Source organism: Jaculus jaculus, chromosome 14 (assembly GCF_020740685.1).
Source record: "Jaculus jaculus isolate mJacJac1 chromosome 14, mJacJac1.mat.Y.cur, whole genome shotgun sequence".
NCBI classification, from domain to species: Eukaryota; Metazoa; Chordata; class Mammalia; order Rodentia; family Dipodidae; genus Jaculus; species Jaculus jaculus.
The window spans coordinates 17,945,510-17,965,144 of NC_059115.1; the positions used below are offsets into that span (position 1 = coordinate 17,945,510).

The window sequence follows — 19,635 nt, forward strand, 5'->3', positions numbered from 1 at the left end:
TTACCAGTATGTTTCATAACAAGTAATCATTGGAGGTGAGGTGATGTTTCCTGTAAGAAGCAATGAAAAGTGAGAGCAAATGGAAAGAGAGGAGTGCATTAAATGGATATTGGAGAGCTTGTTTGGAGGTTCTAGCAGGGTAACACAACTACTTATATACCCTTGACCAAATACTGGGCCTCCTCAATTCAGGGAAGGTCATCCTCTTCCACAAGCATGCAGTTTCAGGAGGGACACACATAGAGCGGTGAGGGAGGTAGAGGATACCCACCTAGCCAGCAAGATCATCCAAATCAACCCTGGTTATCAATGGGGTGACAGATGTTGCAGCCAGTTCACCCTCACATCCTAAATGGATATTTGATAGTTACACTGGGGAAAAACATTCAGGCATTGCCCACACCATAAAACAGAATATTTCAGAATAGATTTGTAATATACATTTTATTTATAAATAGTGATATTATAATGATTGATATACTTATCTTTGGTCTTTGATAAAATGTATGTTAATATGTCCATGACATAGGGATTACATGAATGAATGACAAATTACATGAGGGTAAATTGAAAGGTCATTCTTGACAGAATTCATGCATTCAGTACTCATACAAAGGAGTTGAGGTAAAGAGAGAGACACTGGTTGAATAGATATCATATTATACAAAAAAAGTGCTAGATATTATCATTCCAAAGCAGAAGTCTTCAAAACCTTCAATGAAAATGTCAGAAGATACCAAGCTTGTGTCTGGATACATGCACAACTGACATGTGGTGGGAATGGAAGTTAAGCTTGGTACAATTTTGAAGACTGTTTGATAGTGTCTGCTGAAAAGGAATACACATAAACTTACACACTTTCCCACACTTATGAATATTCCTGCAGACAGTTTTATATTTAATTCAACAAGACAAGTTCAAGATCTTATATTCCAGTAAGAGTTGTATAGTTTAAATTTAATCACCATCAAACATGTACATTAAGTAGAGTGGCCCAATTATTCAATATTCACACCACAGAATCCTATATAACAATGCTAATAAAGTCTAGAAATTCACTAATTCAATTATATCTTATTCTCATAGATTACCAGTGTTCTTACTCTTAAGTTTCTTTTTGCAGATGGCATGACTACTGTAGACACTGAAAACACATTAATGTGCTGAGAAGATGCAACAGTTCAGTCCTCTACTAAACTCTCAGTGAGACATCTCTATCACATCCTCCAAGGCTCAGGGAATATTATTGAACAGGTACTGAAAAAATATGAGACAAATTATAAGGAGGATTTATTTTGAATGCTATCTTCTAAATGTGAATTGGCCATTGTATTCATGACTCACAAGAGCTATAATTATCTCCCCCAAGACCTGCACAATATTGTATCCACTAACATGTCATCATGGATCATGGAGGAGGGAAAATTGCCCTCACAATATAAGTGAGAATAGTGGGATAAGGTATGGGATCATGTGGAGGGAGTATAAGGAAAAGATGGTACTATGATCATTCTGTTTTGATTCAGTATGTGCATGTATGAAAAGTGTCAAACAGTTTAAAAAGATAAAAAGCATATGGACAGAAAATAACAAAATTTACAGGACTTATTGGTGTATGATTTCATCTGTGTAAAGCACAACCTAAAAAGTAATCTTCACTTGCACTTTTATTTTGCTAATATTTGACTGAGGCTTAAGCAATAAATGGGAAATAGCAGAAACAATTTAGGAATCACTGTAATAATTCTGATAAACAGATGACTATTAATTTTCATATCTGAAAAATATGAACAATGGCATTATCTTCACTGTCAAGGAAAGAAGCACACATGGTAAGTGATGGGGTAGAGGAGACTGTGAGACTTGAACATGGCCAAGCTAGGTGCAAAGACCGTCACGTAAGTACTCACAAATCTATGACAGCCATATTTCTAAATATGTCTTACATTCAGTTCTTTTCGTAACTTCCCTTTTAGTCACATTGTTTGCTGATATTTTATTGCAAGATTTTGATTGCAAAAGGTTTTTATGTTAATTCATTTATTTTATAGGCAAATGCAAATAAAGATCAGAGATTCTAGCAAGATACATAGCTCTGGTCACAGTTTCTTCTTTCAGAAAACTGTCACATATGTACTGCAATTCACTAGCATAAAGTTACCCTAAGATTTATTAAGGAGTCAGAAATATTCGCTTGTTATGACTACAGAGAGAAAACATAATTGCATCTATAAAATAGATTATTAAACACACTTTATAAAATGAAGCATGAAATATTAATATGACCTTAACCAGTGTAAGAAAAATCAAGTTACTAACAAATTTAAGCTGGAAAACTCATATTTTTCATGCTGGGAGCTCACTGGATAAAGCAATCACAGCTCAAGTCTGACCACCCATGCTCCATCCTTGGGTCCTTGTTAAAAGCCAGAAACTGTGGCAGGCTTCTGTAATTCCAGCAGTTTACAACATAGGAGGTTAAGACAGGAGAATTTATACAGAAGTCTTGGTGAGCACAGAAGAAAAGAATAGTAGTGCAAGTTTGAGATAAATCCTGCCTCAGATTAGCTGGATTGGTGAGGACAGAGCAAAGGCTATGCTCTGATCTCACACCCACAGCATAAGCACACATGCACACTCACAAACACATATGCAGAAATAATAAAACAAACTTTTATAAAGCTTATATTTACTAATTCCTATTCTGATGAGGCCTATTATGAAACAAAATGTATGATATACACTCAAGAGAGACATCTGTGAATTACTTAAATCAAGAAGCATATAATAAAACTAAGAATATGAGCTGGGTGTGGTGGTGCACACCTTTAATCCCAGCACTTGGGAGCCAGAGGTTGGAGGATCACTGTGAGTCTGAAGCTACCCTGAGACTACAGTGTGAATTCCAGGTCAGCCTGGGCTACAGTGAGGTCCGATCTTGAAACACCCCCCAAGAAAAAGAAAAACTATAAAATAGTATGCATTTTCTAATTAAAACAAAAAGTATTAGGTGCAGGTATCAAAACTTAGTAGGGGACTTGCCTAATTTGCATAAGACTCTACATTTAATAACAATACCAATAAACAATAAAAGAAATTATGCCATTAGATTGGGTTCAGCATTAGACAATATAAAACCTTAGGCAATACCACAAGATACCTATCATCATGACAACCATTGTCAATACTTACAGTCATAACATGACATTACCTTCAATACTGTGATCCCAATATCTAGAATGAGTGCAAACTCAGCAATGACATTATATCTCTGATATTTCAATGGTAACAATCATATCTCCATTAACTAGACTAAATGTAGTATTAAATAATGACTTCTTTTCAGACCAGAAATCAATTCACATTCTGTTATTTTCTGATACTTAGGTGATTCTTACAGTTCTACTTGTAAGTATTTTAATAAGTACAAACCATAATAAGTATACCTATGATCACAATACTGAAAAAAAAACTAGCCTATATTTCAAGTAAGATAATGTGAACACCCATTTGGTTGGTTTATGACTATAGTTCTAAAGTACATTCAATGTCATATTTCTATGCTTTTGGATTATTCACCCACAACCACCCTGAAAGAGAAATTCAGTGCATCAAACTAGGATCCATCAGGGATTCACAAGTTGAGAACATGTCTCTTACTAGTTCTTCTCTTAGTCAAGAAATCATTATTCTCCCTTGTCTGCTCCATCACTGGATCTGTTTCTAACACAGGATCCCTTGTCCCAAGACGAGGACATACCAGACTTCCTGTGTTTGCTTGCTCTGTCCTGCAGATGGAAACACAGAACACTTACCTGACTCAGTCTCTGAAGTACATTCTGTTCAGTGCGCAGATCCTGACTTCACAACCAGCATGTGGGAGGCGGAGGCAGCTCATCCCTGAGATAAAGTCTGAGACTCTGTGACCTCACCTCCCTTCTGACTGCAATTTTCACTTCACCTGCAGTGGCCATGACAGCGCTGGCCTGGGGAGCTGAGAACTTTTTAAAAACTTGTTCCAGTTGCTGATTACCAGAACCAATTATGAGTTCCTTTGTCTTCAAGGAAACAAAGTGTACTGAAGGGCCTCTGACCTGCTCCTGGTCCCTGAGGGACGTCAAGGTCTCCTGCGGAAGGTCCAGGAAATATTGAAGATTGAGTTATGAGACCTCACATGCTAAGTCTCCTTTGGTCCCATCATTCCAACATAAATCAAATTAATTCTTTACTTTCATATCCCTAACCTGCCACATTTTGTAAAATGTAGCAGACTAACAGAATCAGTCAATATTTGATGTCATTTCATGAAATGAGAGTAAAGGGTGGCCAGGTGTGGTAACATACTGCTTTAATCCCAGCACTTGGGAGACTGAGGCAGGCAGATTATTGTGGATTTGAAGGCAGGCTGGGACTCCAGAGTGAGTTCCAGGTCAGCTTGGACAAGAGTGAGACCCTACCTCTAAAAAAATAAATAAATAAAAATTTAAAAAACAGGAAAAGACAAAGAAATGAACATAATGCAATTTACATTAGAAATCACTAATTTGAACAACTGATTTCAAGTTAATTTGGACATCATGATATGGAATTTTCCTGTGAAGAGTTACAAATATTGAACTCAGCAATGATAGGATGATTTTCTAGAGCAGTCTGGCTTGATGAAGGAGGACTATAAGCAGCCCTCACAAGTAAAAGTGTCTGTTAGATAGGTCAACTGAAAATTCCTTTATAATTTCTTAAATCAGTGTGTGGTTGCTCTCAGAAGCTAAAAATAGAACTGCCTTATACCGGGATATACCACTCCTGGTCATATTCCCTAAAGGCTCTATATTGACCACAGAGATACTTGTACATCCATATTCATGACTGGCTTAAGTCACAAAAGCTAGGAAGCGGACTTAGGGTAGGTGTTGACCAACTGGCCAACAAATAATGAAACTGTTATTACATATGTGTGTGTAATGATTTAAATTCATGATTGAGAAGGTGGAAATATGTAACATGTATTATGATTTAAATATTTGTTTGAGAACGTAGAGATATAATACATATGGGAAGACAGAATAGAATTCTAATTAGTCATAAAAATATATTCAGTTATAGAATCTACAGGAAATGAATGGACCAAGAAAATATTATATTAAGTAAGGTAACTATACCCAGAAGGAAACTCACACATGTTCTTTCTAGTGTCTAGCCCCTAGATAATAAATATGTGTAGTTAATGACAGACTTCTGTCAGAGTACTTGATGACCCACCAAAGGTCAGTGGTAAGACCCTATTGCTGAAGACTCCATACGCAGCTGACACATAAAATGGAATGGCATGGCTGGAAGCCAGGAGAGACTCAGTCCCTAGACAGTCAGTGCATCTAGTGCCAGAAGGTGCTACATGGGTGACTGGGGGAAATGACCAATATCTGTCCAAGCAACTCATGGTCTAACCTAATTAGCAACAAATAACCTGGTGTGATGCCCACACAAGTGCAATAGTGGCACACAGCCAGGGTGGGGAACCAACTGCTCTTGATTTGGCTAACTGATCCCCTCAGTGGTACAAGACCCATAGCTGGAGCTGGGAAACAAGTCAGAACCATATCCAAACATAAGCCCACTCTCCAATATCAAGCTACCATCAATCACGGGGTACAAAAGGGCCTACACCTATTAAACTCTCTATCAAAAAAGTAAGTGTTATCTCAATTTTTCAGGTGCTAACTTACTCTCCATTGGAGAATCTGCTTCTCTTTTTCAGATAGAAGCAGATCCTAAGGAGAGAGCTGCCCCAACATACCTCAAAAGGGGCCCGACTAAAACTAAGGAAAATTGGCGAAACAAGCAAGGGTGCTGTTTTCCTGATGAACCAGATACCAGCACAAAGGGGAAGGAGATCAACACAGAGAAAAATCAACTCCTACCAAATCAGAGAGCCAGAGCCTCAGAGGTGAGAACTTTTTAAAAACTTGTTCCAGTGTGTGTGTGCACATGCACATGCGTGCACGTGTGCACACATGTGCATACACATGCATGTGTATGGAACTTACTCTGTAGGTCCAGGCTGGCCTCAAACTAATGGATCTTCCTACCTCTGCCTCCTGAGTGCTGGGATTACAGGTCTGCACCACCAGGCCTGGCCCATTGTAAATTTTTTCTTCTCATGACTATTACAGCACTCGTTGCCCCAATCACAAAGGCGAGTTTCACCATTTCACTGCACACATTTGTGCATTGTGCTCTTGGACTCTCCCATGCACTTCCCACAAACCACAGCTTTCCCCCATGTGCGTTTGGCTTCACTGCCTGATTTGTCCTTTTTCATTCCTTTTCCCCAAAGCCTCAGGCCCTCTGTACATCCATATGCCCCTCTGGTCTCTACATTTGTGCACTGTCTCTTACCTTCCTCGACCACACCATTCGCAGTCACACCCTGATCTTTCCATCACTCCTCCTACATAAGTAGCAATGATCTGAATATTATTGAAGTGCTACATATGTGAAAAGTGTTGCCATGATGAATTGCTTTGGAAGGTGTTTAAATGGGATGCATGATCTGCCTTCTTGTACTACTCAGAAGTTCAGAGAGATGAATAGTTTTCCATTGTAGGCAGCTATTACTGAGAAACATGAAGCATAAGGTAACTATGTGGATGATGGTATGACTGAGGGAAACTGTGAAATTTGATGGTGTCCGTCTTGAGTGCTTGTTTTTGAGGTACAGTGAGAGATTATGGGAATGAGCATTTGTAGGTTCATATTTAAGTGTGCTAAGTGTGCTTGAGTATGAGAGTGGCCATCCTCTGGTGAGTATATTTGTGTGTGTGTATGTGTTTGAATGTGTAAATATGTTTTGTGTGCATGTGTGTTTCTAGTATGTGTATACAATTAATGGTTCTAATATTCATTTGCAAATGGTGTCCAGTTACAAAAAAATGTGGGCCAAAGAGATTGTTCAGTCACTAAAGGGCTTGCCTCACAGTTATGAGGACCTGAGTGCAATCACATGTAAAAATGCTGGACATGGAGACACATGTCTTTAATCCCAACATGTAGGAGGCAGATGAATGCTGTTTGCTGGCCAGCAAATTTCGCTTACTTGGGGAGCTCCTGGCCAATATGAACTTCTGTTCAAAACGAGTTTTTGAGAAAACTCCCACACTGCTTTTCATGGTAGCTATGGCGGTTTACACTTTTATCAAAGTGAACAAGGGTTTATCTCTACATCATCACAACATCACCATTTGTTACTTGACAATAGGCATTTTGACGTGGATGAGATTGAATCTCAAAGAAGATTCCATTTGCATATCCCTGATAATTAAGGACATTGAAAACTTTTTTTTTTTAAACAAAAAATATTGGCCATTTCTTCTATTTATTTTCAGAACTGTCCATTGGCCTATTTATTGATGGGTATTTTGCTGGTTCAGTTTTTTTGAAAAAAATATTTTTTATTTTTATTTACTTATTTGAGAGAGAAAAAGATCCAGAGAAAGGGGAGAGAGAGAGAGAAAGAGAGAGAGAGAGAGAGAGCAAGTAGGATAATTCAGGGCCTCCAGCTACTGCAAACAAACTCCAGATGCATGCAGCACCTTGTGCATGTGGCTTACATAGATCCTGGGGAATCAAACCTTGGTCCTATAGCTTTGCAGGCAAGTGCCTTAAACTCTAAGTCATCTCTCTAGCCCCCTGGTTGATTTTTTATAGTTCTTTATATATTATAGAAATTAAGGTTCTGCCCTAAGTATAGCTGGAATAGATTTTCTCCCACTCTGCAGGCTGCCTGTTCACCACATTTATAATTTCTTTTGCTGTTCATAGGCTTATTAATCCCATTTTTCAATTATTGTAACTAATTCTTTTGCTTCTGTGCTTTTGATTCCCTAGTCAGGAATTTATTGCCTATATCACCATCCCCAAATGCATTCCTTTAATTATTCCAACATATCTTAAAGTCTCTGATCATTTTAATTGATTTTTGAGCAGGGTGGGGGGATGTGATCTATTTTCCTTCTTTCACAAGAAGATACCCACTTTATCCAGAATGATTTAATGGTTAGATAATCTTTATTCTGGTGAATGTTTTCATTCCCTTTATCAAAAATTGGGAGTCTAAAAGTAGCAGTTTTACTAGAAGGCTTAACTTAGCCTTCACAGTCATTTCTACAAAAAAAAAAAAACCTACCTATTGAAGTGCTTTCATTTCTATAATTCCTTCACAACCCCCCCCCAAAATATTGTAAGCAGAGCTTTGTTAAGGTGAAATATTCCGTTCCATGAAATTCACTGTTAGTACGTTAGGAATATAAGTTGGAATGGGTAGTAGTACTTCCATAGCATATATCTGAAATTGGGTTGTATCATTACAAGGTGAAAACCCCTGTTATCCATTGGTAATAGGACTGATAAGACAATTTATGAAAGAAAATATTAAAATACTCAAGTTTCAAATTCTGACAAGAAGCCTCCCATGTGGCATTCTTTCTTTCCCAGACTCTTGGGATGTATATCTGTAGGAGACAAGTGAATAACACAGTTGAAAACTGGCAATAGGTCTGAATAGACAACAAAGAAGATAGCCTGATGGGAAAGGCATATAAAATCCTCAGCAAATAACACTGAGGATTGAAAATTCAAATGATGGGCTGGAGAGATGGCTTAGCGGTTAGGCGCTTGCCTGTGAAGCCTAAGGACCCCGGTTCGAGGCTCGGTTCCCCAGGTCCCACGTTAGCCAGATGCACAAGGGGGCGCACGCGTCTGGAGTTCGTTTGCAGAGGCTGGAAGCCCTGGCGCGCCCATTCTCTCTCCCTCTCCCTCTATCTGTCTTTCTCTCTGTGTCTGTTGCTCTCAAATAAATGAATAAATAAAAATTTAAAAAAAGAAAAAAAGAAAAGAAAATTCAAATGATGACACATAACTATGCAGCTATTAGAATGGTCAAAACCATTGAAACAACAATGAATGCTGGGCAAGAGCTGGGAAATGTGAGGAGAGAGGTACTATTGTTATTTTGCAAAATGGAATAGATGCCTATAAATTTGTCCTCAAATACTTGTTTGTACCCATACTGCAGCGCTGCTCTCACATTCGATGAGAGAATTTTCTTTTCACAGATGGCTATTATCACCGAAGAAACTCATAACATATCAAAATTGCTCCATGGTTAAGGCACTAGCTGGCAAAGCTTAACTACCCAGGTTTTATTCCACAGTTCCTATGTAAAGCCAGATGCAAAAAGAGGCACTTTCATCTGGAGTTCATTTACAGCAGCTGGAGACCCTGTAGCACCCATTCTCTTTGCCATTCTTCTCTCTATCTCACTATGTTTGCAAATAAATAAAAAAATACTTTAAAAATCATATTATGGGCGGGAGATATGGCTTAGCAGTTCACAACTGAGATTGGCTTCCCCAGTACCCACATAATGAGCCAGTTGCACAAGGTGGTACATGTGTCAGGAGTCCATCTGCAATGACTGGTGGCCCCCAGCATGCCCATTCTCTCTCTCCCTCTCTCTCTCTCTCTCTCTCTCTCCCTCTCTTTCTCTTCAGTGTCTTTTTGGGACATTGTATTTCAGACAAGTGGTGACCATTGCATTCATGACCTCAGAGCAGATGGTGTTACCTTTTAAATATCTAACTCCATCAACACATGATCTTTGATCATAAAGAAAGGCAAAATATCATCAAATAGGAGATGGACTAGTTGGGAGAGGAAGGGATTCAATGTAAGAAATTTGTGTGAGGAACAAGAGAGTCTGATGTGAGGGGGCTAAGATAAGTTACATTGCATATATATTCATCAATTAAATACACAATAAAGAAAATGAAAAAGCCAAAATAAATAACAGCAGGTCTGAAGAAACATATCACCAAAGAAGATATTCAGATAGCAAATGAGCCTAAGTATCTCACCAAATGCCAATTGGGAATCGAAAGAAAAAATTACAAAAGTGGTGTATCACCATGCAACTTTTAGAACAACTGAAAACCTACTCATGTTAACATTGAATCCTGGGAGGATATGAAATATCATAAATGCTCATTTTTTTGTGAAAAGGTAAAATGGCACAGCTCTAAAATACTTTCGCATCATATAATAATTTATAAATTTGATTTCATCTTGATATATAATTCATGTTCAATATTTGAAAACAAACTAAAATTTTCAATATGAAGTGGCTAAGAGACAAAGCCATAACATTGTATGAAGAGATTAATAAAAAGCACATTCCTAGCCAGGTGTGGTGGTGCACACCTTTAATCCCAGCACTTGGGAGGCAGAGGTAGGAGGATCACTGAGAGTTCAAGGCCACCCTGAGACTACATAGTGAATTCCAGGCCAACCTGGACCAGAGTGAAACCCGACCTTGAAAAAACAAAAACAACAACAACAACAACAAAAAAGCACATTCATCATCCATCCATGCATAGCAAAACCTTTCTAGGCAAAAATTAAATTCAGTGGTCATACCCACACATAGGAAAATAAAAAAGATATAAATGTAGATGAGTAGATAAAATAAGAAGGATTAAGCAGAAGAGAGAGAAAGAGCTCAAGAGAAAGTATTGTGAGAGGATCATGAGCACATTACTTTACACATATATATATAAACTGCCATAAAATACCACATAAAGCCAGATGCTCTAAGTGGCATATGCACCTGGAATTTGTTTGCAGTGACAGGAAGCCCCTGGCTTGCTCATAATCATTCTGTATCTGCCATTCTCTTTCTCTCTCTCTCCTCTCTCTCTTCTCTCAAATGTATATATACAGACAGATATGAAGCATGAAAAACTTGTGAGAGTAACCACTCTAACCTGATGACTACTACATAGAACCATGGCCTCCACCCTGGTCACAATTCTCAAACATAAAACAATGAAACTAAAAAAAAAAGCAAAACAATGCAATGATCCCTAGATATACTCCATGATGGTTAGTGAAGCAGGAATGCTGAAAAACTTCTGTTACCAAAGGCCAAAGGTCTGGGCAGTGTTGGCAGGATAGAAAAGGCCTTCTGAGGTGGTGATTGTCATGTGCAGTATATCACAGATGTTCATGGCACACTCATAAGATAAACTAAAAAAGAAGGCCCCTAGTGTGTTAGGGTCATTTCTGGCCATCCAGGTTAGCCATGTACACTCATAATAAATGGCCGTTTGACCCCACATTTCATGGTTCCTTTGTAATAATGACCACTTCTGCTGGGGTGAGCTACATTATGTACAAGCTACATTGACCTACAAAGCCACTTGCAGTTCATGATCCAGTGGCTGAAAAAAAATGCATCATGAGTCTAGACAACTGCCACTTCATGTAAGTCTCAACAGTGGCAGATCAGTGGGTCTGAATCTCTGGGTCAGAGAACACCAGAGCATTGCCTAAAGGTTACTGAGGGTCAGTTTTAGACTTTGGGTTTTAAATGCTAAGATGGCATCCTGTGAGGGTCATTATTTGTCCATGTCAGTGTGTTTCAGAAATGTGGGTTTCAGTGCACACTTTCAAAGACAGGAATTAAGCCAGCATCTAATGGCTTATGAAAACCCATGCATGGGTAAATTTAGAGAGCCTTTTGTTCCTGTAGCAGATCCTTTAGTGATGCTTACAGAACAAAGTAATCCCTGTGTGAGGTGACTATGTGCAGCCATGGCTGTAGCTGTGGTGGTGTGAGACTCAGATAACAGTCAAGGGTCTGCGGGCTCTGCTCACCTGGACAGTCCTACGCTGCTACCCATGACAGTTTAAACAATGTATTGCACAGTTCTGAATTTTAAAAAACCTTTTATTACAGAATATTAAAGGTATAGAATTAAAGATATTTTATCATATTGTTTCTTTATAAATAGCCTATTCCACCCACAAGTGCAGCCTTGGAACAAAGTTTGAAAATCCAACATCCACATATCTGCATCTACACCTGAGCACAGAGGGGCACTGTCATCAGAAAGCTGGTGCTAACATGATATCTGTGGTGTGGTGAGTGGTGTGCACAGGAGAGTCACGGTCTACTTTTATAGTCTCAAGAGTGTTCAGCTGACTCCTGAGAGTCATGGTGAAAGCAACCTTCTACATCCTCCACCTTTCTTTTACTGTGGCCATTAAAACATCACCAAAGCTCTCCACCATTCCTCACTTTTCCCCAACCTGTCTACCCTACATTTTGCCCTCACCCCATTCTGTGAACACTTTATTGTGTATCTTTCTTTCCTTTATCCCAAGGCCCTCACCCAGAACCTTCCCTATTACAAGTCCATCACCCATCATGTGTGTCTTCCTATGACTTCCAACATCTTGGTCCATTCCCTGTGTCCTCCATGTGAAACACCCTCAAATGCCATTGCGCTCAAGATTCAGGCATTTTCAAGTCTTCCACATTATTTATTTGTTTAATTCCAAGGAGAGAGAGAGAATTGGCATGCCAAGGTTTCTAGCCACTGCAAGTGAACTCCAGATGCATGCACCACTTTGTGCGACAGGTTTTTATAAATGCGGAAACAAACCAAGGTCACTGGGCTTTGCAGGCAAGTGCTTTAACTGGTGACCTTCTCTCCAGACCCCTTCATTTATCTTGCACTCATTTCTTCCTTCTCCATGTCTATCATCTGTCCACAGAAGCCATTTATTTTACAGAAGAGGAATTTTACATTTATTTTACAGAAGAGGAATATGGTATGCTTGTGTTTAGACAGTAATTCTGCCTGTAGCTGCAGAGATAAGCTCAGCACCAAGTTTTATTAACCATAATTCTTACTGTCAGACTCAACACAAAGCTTATATAAGAACTAGTCATACAACTCACATAAATACCGCCTATGCTCTTTGAATCTTTTTTTTTTTGTTGTTGTTTGTTTGTTTTTACTTTTAAGTGGCTAAGAGGAGGAGCTGCTATTCCTCTTGTAAGACTTTTTTGAAGACTGCTGTCAGGTTCATATTCACCAGGTGCACTTTTCTGCTGATCAGCTCCATATAGGGCATTTGGAAGGACTTTGCTGGAGGGAAGTCTCCTGGCTCTGGTACAGGCTGGATCAGTTGCGATTAGAGCAAATCATTCTGAAAGAGAAGTTTGTGACTCCAACACCAGCCATGGTAGTAGTGTGCCTTGAAGATGTGACTGTAATTTCATCAACATGTCTCTAAAATGAGTAAATGAGGCAAAATGCTAAGATGTAAGTCAGGCCAAAAAAGGAATATGGAATTCATTTGTTGCCACTTAGGATACCAGACCCTTTTCATGTCAGCAGAGTAGAAGGCTGGGTTTTCCAGACTGAATTACTCATGTAGGTTGCACATTCAACTAGCTGAAAAAATCCCAATGCAAATTCTGTTAACATTTGGAATGCAGTGTTCTTCCATTGTGGGTTTCTGTATTTGTGTTTGGAAGGTGAGTGGACAATTACAAATTGTGTAATATATAATTTACATATTTCTGATAAGATTAGAGGATTTTTTCTTTTTTATCCAGACACAGCAGAGCCTGGACAGGCTGGAGTAATGACTCATGAGAGTAAAGGGTACGGTGGAGGGAAAACACATATAAATGATACCGTTGATGCTCAACAGCAATGGAGAAGGATTACTCAGAACAGCAGCATATGCATGTACTATAGAGGAGAGGGTGTAAAATGTCAAAAATGTAGAAACCAGGATGAGGATGCTCTGGGTGGCTCTGGACTCAGGGGAGGCTCTGGAGGAAGTATTCGTGCTGCGGATATGTTGAACTCGCTGCCTGTGTTTGTACAGGATGACAACCATGAAACCACTGGAGCAGATGATGAGCACAGAAAGCAAAACTTCTGGGAATACCAATAGGGCTACATACAACAAGACCATGACAGCATCACTATCTTCAGTAAAACAATATTCAAAATCTCTTTTTTCTGTCCTGTTTTTGCTGTGAAATTTAGTAGATAAAATATACATAGGGAATATTGAGTTTATTACCATATATAGTATCCAGCAGAGGGAAATGAAGAGGCCAATAGACTTTGGAGCTTTTACTTTAAGGTCCTTACAACAAGAGTTTCTGGGGCTGATAGTGATGGCCTGAAAGACACTCAACATGCAGGTAGAGACTATGGACATACTTCTGCCCACTCTGTCAAAATAGAAAAGAAATCTACATCCCAAATCACTGAAGAACTGTTTCAGGCCAAAAGCTGTCATGGTGTGGGGCATACCTTTAGAGAGAATGATCAAGGTGTTGGCCATAATCAAGTGTTTGAGGATCAAATCAGTGGTCTTCAGTGAATGTTCACGATAATAAACAACTAGATAGTGGGAAAGGAAAGAGAGATTTCCTAGAAGTCCAGCTGTGGTCTGTGATAAGAACAATATTCCAATTATCAAGTTCCTGGAGCCCATTCTTACATCTTCTGCATTTTCTGCTAACTTATAGCAGCAGTCATTGCCCCTAGAAAAGTTGTTCATTAAAACATCCTATACCACCTATCATCCAACTAGTAGCCTATAATGCTGGACAAGAGAATCCTTTGAATTCAGTAGAATGAACTCATCCTAAACAAATTAGCAAGACCTGTTTATTTGTACCAATGGCAACTTTCAGTGCAATAGACATAGCCATGAAGATGTGTGTATTGATGGAGAGAATTCTCTGTACGTTTCATTGAAAAGTCATCATTAAGATGAGGTGATATTGTCAGTGAGAAGCAGTGAAAAGTGAGGGCAAATGCAAAAAACCAGCATCCAGAATTTACAGAACAAAGTGATATTTGTAATTCACCTTGGAGAGAAAGAGAAATATACTTATTGCCCACAACATAAAACACATTTCCAATCTACCTTTTGAAAATATAACATATGTACACATACATTGTCTTAGGTTAAAAAATATCTTAATCAGTAGATAATATCTTAACCACGACAAATAAATAACTCCTTACGTCAGCTTAAATTAAGAAGTCACCTCCTCAGATGTCATACACAGAATATGCATGCATGCACAGAAGAGTTGATGTAGCAAAAAGGCACATGCTGCATCCCAGGAAGAGTACTCCTGGAAGAAAAATCAGAAAAAGAAAACAAAACATTCCAACAAGTTCCACGCCTTCTACAATATTCAATGAATAATAAGGATAGACACAATGTTACATGAACTAGTATTAGGTTTCATCATACTGCTGCAGAAATCTACACAAAATGTCGTGGAATGCAAAGCTTATAGCAAAATGTAACTAAACCACAAGTTGCATACACACTAGGAATGAGAGCTAAAATTGGTACAATTTTGGAAGACTGGTAGTGTCTATTGAATTGGAACACATATACACCTACATGCACACACTTATACATGTAGGAATAATCCTTTAGATAATTTTACATTTATCTTACCAAAACAATTCTAGAAATTATATTCCAGTAATACTTAACTAATTTGAACTTAATGACCATTACACAAGAGCATTGATGGAATGACCCAGTTGTTCCACATTCACACCATAGAATTCTACACAACAATGCTAATGAAGAGCAGCAATAAACTCAGAACTCCTTTGCCATAGGCTAGTACTTCCCGCACTCTATGTCAAAGAAGTTTCTTTTTGGCAAATGGTGGTAACTACGGGGGAGACTAAAATAACATCAAAGATTTGAGAAGATATAACAGCTGAATGCTCTGTTAAACTAAAAATGAGACATCTCTGCCACAACCTGCAAGGCTCAGGGAATGCTGTGAAACAGGCAGAAGAAAGGGTCAGAAAGAGGAAAAGGGTGGGAAGGAGTGCCTTCAAACCCTATCTTCTGGAGTCAGTGAGGCCATTGTACTCATGAGCTCAAAGATGCCATTGTTACCTATTCAAGACCTGCCCGATGCTGTGCCCACGTCACCACGGATCATGGAAAAGCACAAAGAAGATATCAAAATAGAAGAGGCACAGTAGATAACAGAACAGGAGTTCAGTACAGGGGACAGGGGAGAAAGTCGAATAAAGAAGTTAATGGGGGAGTTATTATAATCAAGATACATCATTTACATGTATGAAAATCACCAATCAAAATGTTAAAAACAAAAAATTCTTATGGACAAAATAACAAAATTTACAAAAATTTCCATCTATAATTTCATTTATATAAAGAACAACTTAAAAAGTGATCTACTATCTTAAATGTTAAAGTATATGCAATGGAATATCAATAAATTGTATTTTGTCTAGCAAAGCCAGGGAGTTCTATTTTGGTGACTAAGCTGAAACCAACAAGGTGACTTTGAGAAGCTTCCAAGAAACAGCACCCTCTTCTGGATCTGTGTGCTGAGCTGTGTTTCTCGTGTGAAATTATACTGAGATGTACACTTATGACTTCTTTATATGTCATTGGCCAATAGGGAATATATCACTGAAGGAACAAAGTATATTAATGAAAAGGTTGTTTCTTGGAGGTGCCTGGTCCAGTGGTGCTCATGGCTCTCCAGGAAGGAATGTATAGAGGCTCAGGCCCAGATCATGAGTTCAAGGACAAATCACTCAAGAACAAGAGGAATGATGATGCCCACTGTGAGCTGTGATTTCATGACAATAGTCATCAGAACAGTATCCTAACTGTCTTTTAAGTTAATGATACTTTTATGCCCCATTTGACAATAAAATATGTAGGAAAACTGTAATTTCCCACAATACAGTGTCCAACTTAGAACATGTGAAAATCTAATATGTGTGTGAGACTTTGAAAGCTCTACCTGTATTGCTTTCTTGGGGCATATTGTGATGGCTGGACACACAGAAAGGAAATTCTAATAGACTCACTTGGCATTTCTTTCAGGATTAAAATAAACTTGCATGTGGTCACTGACATAAGCCTCCCTCTAAGAGCGTCAGTAGTGTTGGAGACAACCTCGAAGATGGTAACTGGAAGCAGGACATAGTCATGTGCATGGGAATCAAGTATTTGATCTACAACCGCATTCACTATAGTGAAGAAAGAGATGTAAAAGAGGAGAAAAAATGACCATCATTCCATCTATACTCTGAGTTGAATACCTAGGTCCAATTCCCTGGAAGTCATTATTTCCATTTATAGAACTTGTCATGGTTCTTCCCAGACACTGGATTGTGAGCAGAGACACACAGCATGACACATTTATCATATGAACAGAAATCCAATATCTCCTCTGATAAATGCCTACATGCAGTTTTTTTTTTGCTATCAGTCAATCAGAAATTAAGCATTAGATGGCAAATATCAGTAGCAAGTTAGGAATCACTGTTATGATCCTACTTGCCTAATGTTTTCTTTGATTTTAATGCCTGTGTTAGTTGGACAATGACCATTGTCATTGTCAAGACAAGATCTCAGATACACACAGGGTAAGTGACTGGCTCAATTCAAAAGCTCCATAGAGGTACCTGAAGACCTGAGAGGCTGGACCAGGACTAAGCTGTGTGCAAACATGGTCACCAATGTCTGTGCTCACAAAGCTTTCACAGCCATGTTCCAAATACTCCACACTTACATGCAGTTTGTTTTCACAGTCTTATTCCAATTGCTAATATAGTTACATGATTTGGGCTCTAATAAGTTTTCATTTTGATGCATAGATTTATCTTATATGTATACACCAAATGCAAATAAAGCTTCAGAGATTCTAATAAAATACCATTGTGTAATTACACTTCATTCCTATGAAAAACTGTCCATTGTCCACTCTATTTCCTGACTTTAAGATTGACCTAAGACATCATAGATCCAGAAATATTCACTTTTTATGTTTCTAGTGGTAAGGGCAACATAGTGTTGTACATCAAATAAGTTATTGAACATTTTACTTTGTCTGAAGAAAATAAACTGCAAAACATTTCCCTATGTGCTGCAATAGGAAAATTAAGTTTCATGTTAAAAACTGACATTTATTAGTTCCTGTTAATAAAACTATTATGAAGCACAATGTATGAAATGATCTTAAATAAGGAATATCTCTGTAAGATTCTTTTTTTTTTTTTTTTTTTTTTTTTTGAGGTAGGATCTCACTCTAGCTCAGGCTGACCTGGAATTCACTATGTAGTCTCAGGGTGGCCTCAAACTCATGGCGATCCTCCTACCTCTGCCTCCCAAGTGCTGGGATTAAAGACGTGTGCCACCACACCTGGCCAAAATTCTTGATATATTAAATAGTAATCATTATTCAAATTAAAATGGAGAAAAATTGGGGGTTGCAATTGTGTACAAGGTTTTATATTGACTTAACATCACCAATAAATAATATAAGATATCACATTATCAGCATTGGCTCAATATTAGAATTATTAAACCAGAGCAAATAACGTAAGCTGCCTTTACTCATTGTCAATATTAATAATTTCAATATGACTTTCCTTTTCATAGTGTTACATAGTTAATAAGGAAGAGCACTCTCACTGCAGTCATTATACCACTGATGATTTAATACAGATATAATTATGCCCCATTAGGTGAACCTAAATGTAAAGTTACAAAATATATTTATAAGTATTTCACAAAACGATTCATAATCTGCTTCTAAGAAAAGGTGATTATTGTAGTTCTCAGATTTGTTAGAGGTTTGACATCATGGTGAATACTTCTATGAAGACAAAACACTGTTAATTAGTCTATATTTCATGTGAGGTGATGTGGACACCAAATTGCCTTAGGACTACAACTGTCAAGTATCTTCCAAGTCAGAAGAGGTTTTTACACTGAGATTATTTGCCCACAGTCACCATCAGCAAGGAATTTGATGACTACATAAGAAGCCACCATGGGACATGAGGACAAGGACACCTCTTTTACTAGTTATGCTGTTAATCAAGGAATTATTCTTCCTTTCCTTCCTTTTCATTCGCTCTGCTTCAACCTCACAATTTCCTTTCCAGACATGAGTACTCACCCAGACTTCTTTTTGTTTGTGTGCTCTTCCTCTCAGAGTGAGAAACAACAACAAGAAATCCTTACCTGACCCCTTGCTTCTGTACAGTGGTGAGTTCGTTGTGCAGATCCTGATCCTGATAGCATTGTTGAAGAGAGGGAGCTCAATCCTGATAAAGGTCTGTGGCTCTGTGACCTCACCTCCCTTCAGACTGCAATTGTCATTTCATCTGCAGTGGCAATGACAGCCCTGGGTTTGGGAATAAAAAATTACTATTTTTTTTCAGCTGCTACAAAAACAATTGTGAGTTCCTTGTATCTCCAAAGGCCCAATGAGGTTAAGAGGTTATCACTTTGTTATGATCCCCAGCACACAGCAGGATCCCTTATGCAAGTTATAGGAAATCTTAAGTCTCATTTATGAAATCCCATGTGCAAAGAGGTGTTTGAGTGTTGCTGTACTACAGGTCGTCCTGTGTCATTCCTAAACAGATGCAGTTAACTCTTAATTTTAGCTCTCTAATCTGCCATATCTCAAAATACTAAGCAGAATAATCAAATCAGCTGATATGTGAGAAATACATCAAATTAGAAATCAGTGAAAGGACAAACATAACTTACCATAAATTGCCATAACTTACACATGAAGATGTTGTACTGGTTGTACAACCATATCCAAAGTAAGTTGGGCATGATGATAAGGAATTGTTCAGAAAAATACCATTAATACTGACTTCAGCAGTGATAAGAAATCTTTCCAGAGCACCATGTCTCCAAGAAAAAGTTTATAACATACACGTA

General features: G+C 38.3%; 1 protein-coding gene across 1 annotated transcript; it reads right to left on the bottom strand.

The window, feature by feature from the left end:
• LOC101603952 (vomeronasal type-1 receptor 4-like) lies at positions 1–14,361 on the bottom strand. Its single transcript, XM_004671543.2, has 4 exons — positions 13,545–14,361; positions 6,397–6,448; positions 3,661–3,788; positions 1–50 (listed from the first exon to the last, which is right to left on the bottom strand). The coding sequence occupies exons 1-4, from the start codon at positions 14,359–14,361 to the stop codon at positions 1–3; spliced, it is 1,047 nt and encodes a 348-aa protein (XP_004671600.2).
• Positions 14,362–19,635: the final 5,274 nt, after the last annotated feature.